This window comes from Alexandromys fortis, unplaced genomic scaffold (assembly GCF_014885135.2).
Source record: "Alexandromys fortis isolate MF-2015 unplaced genomic scaffold, M_Fortis_MF-2015_v1.1 scaffold_293, whole genome shotgun sequence".
Classification (NCBI taxonomy): Eukaryota; Metazoa; Chordata; class Mammalia; order Rodentia; family Cricetidae; genus Alexandromys; species Alexandromys fortis.
This window is the reverse complement of record NW_026068177.1, coordinates 865,113-874,316: the sequence shown is the minus strand read 5'-3', so window position 1 is coordinate 874,316 and position 9,204 is coordinate 865,113. Positions and strand designations below refer to the sequence as shown.

General features: G+C 50.4%; 1 protein-coding gene across 2 annotated transcripts; it reads left to right on the top strand.

Annotated features, from left to right (window-relative positions):
* Positions 1-37: 37 nt before the first annotated feature.
* Actmap (actin maturation protease) lies at positions 38-8,688 on the top strand. Of its 2 annotated transcripts, XM_050129065.1 has the most exons (7): positions 38-377; positions 541-961; positions 3,914-3,982; positions 4,392-4,522; positions 5,317-5,446; positions 5,538-5,608; positions 6,656-8,688. In XM_050129065.1, the coding sequence occupies exons 2-7, from the start codon at positions 657-659 to the stop codon at positions 6,982-6,984; spliced, it is 1,035 nt and encodes a 344-aa protein (XP_049985022.1). In that variant the 5' UTR covers positions 38-377; positions 541-656; the 3' UTR covers positions 6,985-8,688. The 2 variants fall into 2 exon arrangements, with proteins under 2 accessions (XP_049985022.1, XP_049985023.1); XM_050129066.1 differs by lacking the exons at positions 5,317-5,446; positions 5,538-5,608.
* Positions 8,689-9,204: the final 516 nt, after the last annotated feature.

Below are 9,204 nucleotides of genomic sequence, written 5' to 3'. Positions count from 1 at the left end.
CGCCAGCCAGTGGCCTTGAGTCTGGTAGGGTCAAGCCGTTTGCTCCCGGTGGGAAGCGAGCAGTTCCTAAGTTCCTAAGTTCCTAAGTTCCGGTTCCTAAGTTCCGTTCCTTAGTCGGCTCTTGATCGCTGAGCCGCCGCTACTCTCTTACTTCCCGACTGATTCCAGGACCCTGCCACCACCACTAGGCTGTTTTCCCAGCCACGTGATCTCTTGACCTAGCTCCTACGGGCAACCTTATCGTTCCAAATTCGAGCCAGGGATGTAAGATGAGGCAAGTCACCCCAACCTCATCCCGGATCTGAGCATCCTCATTACGGAAGTGACCGAAACTAGCTAGCTCCAGGGGGATGAGATGGCAGAAGTTCCCACCTAATGTAAGTCCCTTCCCCATAGCACAGCCCACCCTTCTGGAGCCTTCATCTGCCTTAGCCCAGTTTCTTTTTCCACCGTTTCAAACACTAACCCAGGTTCTTCCAGACAGACTAATTAGGCGCCATATTCTGCAATTCAACTCTAATTTTTAATTTTTTAATACAGATTTCTATGTGCGGGCCTGAACGCCACATCCAGTTGCTCTAAAAACTGAAACTCTATCCTTGAGATTTGGGAGGATCCTTTCTCGTTCTCACATCGGCTCGTCCTGAAGACCCCACATGACTTCTCCATGCTCTGTCCCCCTAAAACCCACAATCCCCCCAGTAACCCAAGACCCCAATATTCCACCTCCTTTACCCCCAGATCCTCTGGACTTAGCTTTGCCATCCCCTCCCTGTAGTCTCCAGGCTTCAGTTCCACCCCCACCCCCACCGCCTCCTCCACCCTCTACTGTGGAGGTTGCTCCCCCTCATGTCTACGGCTTGGAGAAGAGCCGGCTGCTGAAGGAGGCCTTGGAGAAGGCTGGCCCAGTCCCCAAAGGCAGAGAAGATGTGAAGAAGCTCCTGAAGCTGCACAAAGACCGGTAGGGTCTCCAAACTCCTAACACCACGCCAAGTCTCATTCAGCCCCCTGTCTCCAGATCACTTCAGCCACTCCTCGGGGTTTCCCATTTTCTTGATCTCAAACAGCCCTATGTCTTAAGTCCCCTACCTAGCTCTTCAGTGATTGGCCTCCAGCATCAGAGAAAGCGACTCCTGCACATGCTCTGTCCCTCCACATAGTGGCTCCCAGAGCAGCCAGGGTTGTGATAACTGGGTCCAAAGGGAGTGTGTGACTCAGTGGTGGCTTCTGAAAGACAGGCAGCTACAGATGCTAGGGAGCAAGTTATGGAGGCCTGTCCCTTGAGAGCAGACAGCATAGGCGCAGGTCTATAATAAAAACATACGTGTTCTCTAAGAACACAAGAGCTGGGAAAGTAGGTGAGCAGCAGTGTGGCCGGCTGGATGAGTCTCTGACTAGTGACAAAAAGGCGTTGCCCAGAAAAGAACTAGAGTTAAGAGGGACTAGAGGTCATGAATGGAGTCCAAAGTCCCAGGAAGAAAGTGATGCACCCCAGGACACAAGCAGTAAGGGAAGAGGATAAAGAAGACACTACAGGCCCCTCTCCAAATTGATAAAGAAACTCCCCAGTGCCTGACATAGGGGCACGAGCCTATAATCCCAGTGGTCAGGAAACTGAGCAGCTGAGTTCCAGGCCAGACTGAGCTACATAGTGAGACCTTGTGTTGGAAGGAAAGGAGGAAGGGAGGGAAGAAAAGGGGAATTCTTAAACTCCCAACCATACTTAAAAGGCACACCAAGTGCCCAACCACCATTATGCAAATTGGATGCAGACAGCCTGTCACCACATTATTAAATATTTTCTTCTTAAGACAAACCTCTCCACCAAAGCAAATAATCCCAACAGACCAAATCAAACCAAATTAAGAGATGCCCATGTTTAATGGAGTGCTCCCAGGTGGCCCCGGGAAAACGTGGAGAGGGGAAGAGAGATAAGAGAAGACCACTTGTTCATTCTCTGGGGGGGGGGGGGCAGTTTAAATTAAAGAGTCTTGACCTTCCTTGGGGAGGAATTACCCTTTGTCGGGCCTTCTTGTCCCTCCCTGGGGAGGGGCTTTCTCAGAGGTGGAGTTTGGACCAAGGCAACTCCCAGGGGAGGGACCTTATGCCAGGAGCTGGGGTGCACCCAGCCAAGCAATCCAGACTTTTTATATAAAGGAAGGGGTGTTAGGGAACTGAGGTGACACTTTTGACCAAGTGTAATCAATATCAGATTAAACGGATCTTTTTTAATCTGGCGTTGGTAATGTATGCCTTTAATCCCAGCACTCAGGAGACAGAGGCATGTAGCTCTTAATGAGTTCAAGGCCAGCCTAGTCTACATAGTGAGTTCTGACAGCCAGAACTAAACAGTGAAACCCTATCTTAAAAACAAAACAAAAACAACAAAAGATTTCTTTACATTGTTTCTTGGGCTATTACTAGTTGGGTTTGGGGAGTTTGTATGTGTTTTAGATAGGGTCCCATGTAGCCCAGGCTGACCTCAAAGTCGGTGTAGCTGAGAACACCTGTTCCTTCTTCCTCCACCTCAGGAGATGACAGATGTATATTACCTTCACCAGCTGTTTAGTGCTGGTGGTAGTTTGAAACCAGGTCTCTCTGTGTACCCCTGGCTGTCCTGGAACTTACTGTGTTGCCCAGGCTGGCAGTCCTGCTCTGCTCTCAAAGGCTGTCATTACAAGCATGGATCCCCATGGCTGGCTGAGTTTTAAAGATGTGTTGCTCTCAGCAACCTCATGAATTAGGAACTGTTTCTTTCCTGTTTTCTGGATGAGAAAGCCAAGACTCTTAGAGGGCTGGAGAGATGACTCAGTGGTTAAGAGCACTGGCTGCTCTTGCAGAGGATCTCAGTTCCCAGCACCCACATGGTGTGATATAGCCATAACTCTAGACCTAGAGGACCCAGCACCTCTTCTGGATCCCAGGTACCCACACAAGTGACATTCACTCTTATATACCTAAGTCAAAGGAAATGTAAAATGAAAGAAAGCTGAAGCTCTTAGGGGCAGTCACTTAGCCACAGTTCAAAGAAGGAGAGAGATCTCCATTTGAATTCCAGTAGGGGATTTGGTGCTTCTAACCATCCTGCTGTGGTCAGGAGTTACCTCAAACTAAGAACCTGGAGCTTTGTGTATTTATCATGGGTGTGAGCATCCCCATCACCACCCCTGGCTTTGCCCTCCTGCTGGCCCTGGGCCTCAAGGGACTGAGATTCCCTGGTCAGCCCTGCTCAGCTTCATCTGAGGTGCTCTCTTGGGCCTTAAGCATATTGTCATCTGGTTTTATGCAAGACTGAATTAATCTATTTGTTGTGTGGTATATGTATGCTACAGTTTTGGTGTGAGTGAGGTCAGAAAACACTGCATGAGTCATTTCTTCCAACATGTGGGGCCTGGGACTTGAACTGAAGTTGTCAGGGTTAGCAGCAGGTGCCTTTATCCGCTGAGCCCTCAAACTAGCCTCCCATCTGCCCCCTCCCCACACACACACCTCAGACCTGGTAGAGAGAATAATCAGACGCTGGCTCTGGTAGCACGCCTTTAATCCCAGCATTGGGGAAACTAAGGCAAGAACATTGCCATTGGTTGGAGGCTAACCTGGGATACATTTGAAGATAATGTCTACAAAAAAAGAAAATAAAAATCTTAGCATTTGGGTACAAAACATACCACCTTCTAAAATTTTTCTTAGAGAAATCTTTGTGACTCATGGTTGTTTAGGTTCTGCATCTGCTCTGCCTTTCAAGCCCTGTGAGAAGCAGCAGGAAAAAGGCAAAGTAATGATTCCCAGAAGAGAAAACTGAGGCTTTGGGTGTGGGGTCTTACTGCCGCAGCAGGGGAGTAGCCCTGAGGCCTTAGTCCTTCTCCAGGGGTGATCTGAGAGCCATTCCCTGTGACTTATTGTTCTGCTTCAGGTTTCGAAATGACTTGCAATGGATCCTCTTTTGTGCCGACCTACCGTCGCTCATCCAAGAAGGCCCTCAGTAAGTACCCACTGCTCTGACGTGAGAGGGTCCTGCCAGTTTTCTAAGGCTAGACTGGGCACTGTGGGACCAGTACTCTGCCCTGGGCATCCTAGGGAGGAGGGAGAGAAAGCAGGGCCTTTTCCTCATCATGATCCGTGTGTGTCTGTCTGTCTGTCTGTCTGTCTGTCCATGTGTGTGTGAGTGAAACAGAAGGACCATCTAAATTAGTAGCTGAATGAACCCCAATGAGTGCACAGATGAAGTGTCCCGTCTCCTTAAACCCAGGTTTGTCCCCACCTTCCAGCCTATTACCGTACCTGGCATGGGAGAGGAGACAGGTCCCCTAGACCTCACACCCCTCCCCCTTCTGAGGTCAGGGGAGTTCAGTAAAGATACAGCATGTGCTAGAGTGGGCTGTCTCTCCCAGGTGTGGACTGGTGGCCTTGTGGATGGCAGGCACTCTTCTGTCAACCCCGGACACTGACAGTGTCTCTCTGGAAAGACTGGTGCAGGTAGCCATGGAGAGAGGCTACACGGCACAGGGAGAGATGTTCTCTGGTAAGTTGGCTGGGAAATACCTCAAGCCCTAAGTTCCACTGGCTCCTCTCTCTAGGCCAGCTGAGACACTGAAGGTGCATGAGGAGGTCTCATTCCCTTCTGGCCTACCCCCTTGCAGTAGTAGACCAAAGGTGGTACCAGGAGAAGTCAAACCATCTTTATGGCCAAGTGGTTAAACAACTGACCCTTTGTGCCTCACTTGGTTTTTTGGGTTTTTTTTTTGTAGTACTGGGAATTGAACATAGGGGTGTAAGGCAGGTACTCTACTGCTGAGCCACGCCCTCAGCCCCTCACTGGGGGTTTCTAGGCAGGTGCTCTACCACTGAGCCACACCCCCAGCCCCTCACTGGGGGATTCTAGGTAGGGGCTCTATCACTGAGCCACATCCCCAGCCCCTCACTGGGAGATTCTAGGCAAGGCCTCTACCACTGAGACACTCCCCCAGCCCCTCATTGCGGGATTCTAGGTGGGAGCTCTACCACTGAGCTCTATTTCCAGCCATTTTTTTTTCTTTTGAGACATAGGTTCACTAAATTGCTCAGCCTGGTCTTGAACTCACTGGGTGGCCCAGGCAGGGTTTGAACATCTGATCCTCCTAACTCAGCCTCTGAAATAGCTGGGATTACAGGTCCATGCCATCAGGCCCAATTTGTGCCTCATTTTCTGAAGTTACACAAATGATAAGCCTTTTTGAAATGATTCTCATTCATTCATTTATTTATTTAATCTATACTTTCTCCTGCTCTCTTTCCCTCCCTCTTCCTCCCCCTCCATGTACCCCCCCCCCACTGCAGTGGCTGATATGGCCAAACTGGCCCAGGAGACCTTGGACTGCCAGACTGAGCTCCTCTGTGGTGGCCTGGGTGGTCCCAACAGAGATCGGGTCCTGCAGCACCTCATCACTGGACATCCCTTGCTCATCCCGCATCCTAGGACCTGGGAGGGAGCAGGGCAGGGGTGGTGGAGGGTAGGATCCAATTCCACATCACATTTTGGACCTTAACACCAGCTCCAGCTATGATGAGGATTTCAACCATGAACCGTGCCAAAAGAAAGGCCATAAAGCCCACTGGGCAGTGAGCGCAGGTGGGTCCACCCCACCTTTGCCCGTGTATGCCACTCCCTAGACCTCTTCACCCACTAGTAACCCCTGTTCATATTTGCATCACCACTGAAGGTGCCTGCCATGCATTGCTGTGTGAACAAGAGCTTGGCCACCCTCTTTCCCATGCAGTACTTAGCAGATAGCCCAGTAGGTATGAGGTCCCTCAAGTGTCTACCAGTTAGAGTTCCCTCGAACAGGCCCAGAGCACAGACTAGGGGGGAAAGGGGCTCGAGGTGCAGCCCAGGCTCTTTAGGCTCCGTAGTTCTGCCTAAGTTTCTTCACCCCTCCAGGCCTATTGCCCACCTGGAAATTGAGGGGGTGGGGGAGGGGTGCTATGTTTCCTCACAGAAGCACTTTGAGAGGTTTCTGTGGCTCATGGTCAGGGAATGCTTCATGGAAAGGAAGGCAGGGCAGCTGATGGCTCTGCTAGTCACGGAGGATCCAGGAACAAGAACAGCTTGTTCCTGCTTGACCAGGAAGCAGAGAGCTCCACCCAGAAATGGAAGTTGGACTATAACCCTGCACTTGCAATTCAGCCCCACCCCAGTGACCCACTTCCTCCAGTAAGGTCCCACCTGCTGAAGGGTCCCCCAGCTCCCAAAATAGCACCCGAAACGGGATGGTGTACATACGGAGAGTAATAGGGGCAGCACTGCCTCCCTGCTCTTCAGGCTGCATGGGCATGTGACACCAGTAGAACACGGTGACACTGCATGTCTGTCACCAGCACCATCCTTAGCATCCTGCCTGCCGGCCTGGGAGAAGGACAGATTTGTGTACATCACCTGCCTGGCCTCTAGAAGTGTGTCTGGCTCTATGTGGGAGTCTTTCTGGGGCAGCTGGAAATGTTGGGGTCTTCATTTCAACGCTGTCCCCCACCTTCAGTGTGCTGCAAGAGACCCTGCTGTGTACCCACAGTCCTAACCTTGTGGCAGTAAGGCAGCACCTGGCCTGGAGGGTTATGGGATGCAGGAGCCCTGGCACCTAGCTGTAACCCAGGCAACTTACATCCTCTTCTTGTCCCCCAGGGGTCCTGATAGGTGTGCAGAGTGTACCGATATTTGGCTACACGGAAGACTCTGAGTTGCCAGGCCTTTTCCACCCAGTGCCTGGCACACCCTACCAATCACCATCCCTCCCAGAGGAGAGCTCTCCAGGTGCCATCTTCCTTCTCTCCAAGCAGGGCAAGAGTTGGCATTACCAGCTGTGGGACTACAACCAAGTCCGGGATAGCAACCTGCAGCTGACAGACTTCTCTCCTGCCAGGGCTGCTGATGGAAGGGTGTACGTGGTACCTGCTGGTGGGGTACAGGCTGGCCTCTGTGGCCAGGTCCTGCTGCTTAGACCACAGGAGTAGAGCCATTAGCTGGGGCACCTGCCTTGAAGTGCCCTCCATCACCATTACAGTGCCCCAGCTTCATCCCCTGTGTGACTTCTATAGTCCAGCCTGTATCTTGAGGGCCTTCTGCCTTCTGCTAGAAATCTCTCACACAGTCACCCCATCTATGGCGTCACAAGCTTGACCACTGTCCAAAGTCTAAATTCATCACTTGCAGGATTAAGCATGCCTTTGGTTAAGGGAGACTTTTTTGGGTTTTTGTTTTGTTTTGTTTTTCGAGAAAGGGTTTCTCTGTGTATCTCTAGCTGTTGTGGAACAATTTGTAGACCAGGCTGGCCTCAAACTCACAGAGATCCACTTGCCTCTGCCTCCTGAGTGCTGGGATAAAGGCGTGCACCACCACCACCTGGCCCTTTGAGGGCATCTTTTAAGACACTGTCAGTTCACTGAACATCTACAAAAGCCTGGACCCTGTTAACCTGACCCCCATCTCCACGTTTACTCACAGAACAGAAATTAACCCAACTCCCTTCTTGGCTTACCCAGACTATCACTCACCTGCCTGACAGCCATGGTGGCGTTCAGATACCAAGACTGTAGGCACCAACACCAGCCCTGAGCTGGTAAGATGGCTAATGGGCAAAGGTGGTGCCAAGCCTGATGACCCAGGGACCCATGTAGTGGAAGGAGTGATTTCCACAGGTTGTTACCTCACCTCCACTTGGTTGCTGTGCACTCAACACAAATTCAAATAGAATAAAAGTTTTTAAAAGCTTATTTCCCCTAACTTTTCCATCTTGGCTCCAATATCATTTCCTCTTCAGAGTCCCCAGGACCCCTCTCCTTCCACGTAGGATAAGAGAGGAAGAGGAATATGATGTAGATTTTTGTTAAAGATTTATTTATTATGGATAGTGTTATCCATAGTGTATTGTGGATAGTGTTGTACATGGTGCCTGCATATATGTCTACAGGCCAGAAGAGGGCACCAGATCTCATTATATATGGGTTTTGAGCCATGTGGTTGCTGGGAATTGAACTCAGGACCTCTGGAAGAGCAGCCAGCGCTCTTCATCTCTGAGCCATCTCTCCAGCCTGTTTGTTTTGAAAGACAGGTCTTGTTATGTTATGCAGTCCAGGTTAGCCTTGCATATGCCACATCCTGCCCAAGGCTGGGATAGTGGTGTAGGCCTATGATCCCAGCATTTGGAAGGTAGAGACCAGAGAACCAGTTCAGGCTCATCATTGCTAAGTGACAAGTTCAAGGCTAGCTTGAACTGTGACTCTTAAATCACATAGGAAGCAGCTGTGTGTGCCTCCTACTTTATCTGTCCTAACGAACCAACTATAAAGAAAGTAATTGGCACCTGGTACACCCACTCAGGAGGGGAGGAACAAGTCTGGGGTGCTGCGATGCTCCCAGCAAAAGATCACACTTTAGGGGAGGCGTATGGTACAGTATGTAGTCACCAGCGAGTGGGGTGCGCAGCAGTCTGAATCCTGACCTGATATTTGGTTGGCACTGGGAGCCCTGTAACTAGCACAGAGCCAGGCCCAAGAGACTAGCAATACCGGCTAGGCATGGTGGCACACACCATCTCAGTACTCTAGAGGCTGAGTCAGGCGGGTCAAGGTAAGTTTGAAGCAAGCCTGGGCTACACTGTGAGTACCAAACAGTTTTGGGCTACAGAACAAGCCCCTGTCTCAAAACAAAAAATAAAAGAAGCTGGGTGTGGAGGCCCATGCCTATAATTCCAGCAGTCTGGAGGCCAAATGGGAGGACCTCACATTCCAGACCAACCTGAGCTACAGTGAGACCCTGTCTCAAAATTAGAAAAGGGGCTGGAAAGGTGGCTCAGCAATTAAGACTACTTGCTGCTCTCACAGAGGACCCAAGTTTGGATCCCAGAACCCATATTAGACAGCTCCAAACCACCTGTAGCTCCAACTCCTGGGGGCAGGGGGTCCAGGAGCTTTTTCTGGCCTCCTTAGGTGCCTGAACACAAATAGTTAACATATACACACATACAAATACCAATCTTTTTTTCTTTAAAGATGTGTGTGTGTGTGTGTTTTCAAGACAGGGTTTCTCTGTGTATCCCTGGCTGTCCTGGAATTTACTCTGTAGACCAGGCTGGCCTTGAACTCAGAGATCCACCTGCCTCTGCCTCCCGAGTGCTATGATTAATGTGCACACTATCACTGCCCGGATAACAAGATAAATCTTGTTTTTTTTTT

Bases quoted from the DNA above. Each gene is read 5' to 3' on its own strand.
- Actmap (XM_050129065.1), top strand. From the start codon at position 657: ATGACTTCTCCATGCTCTGTCCCCCTAAAACCCACAATCCCCCCAGTA. The intron at 3,983-4,391 runs GTAAGTACCCAC...TGTCTCTCCCAG, and splicing joins CTCATCCAAGAAGGCCCTCA to GTGTGGACTGGTGGCCTTGT. The intron at 5,447-5,537 runs GCATCCTAGGAC...CACCAGCTCCAG, and splicing joins GGACATCCCTTGCTCATCCC to CTATGATGAGGATTTCAACC.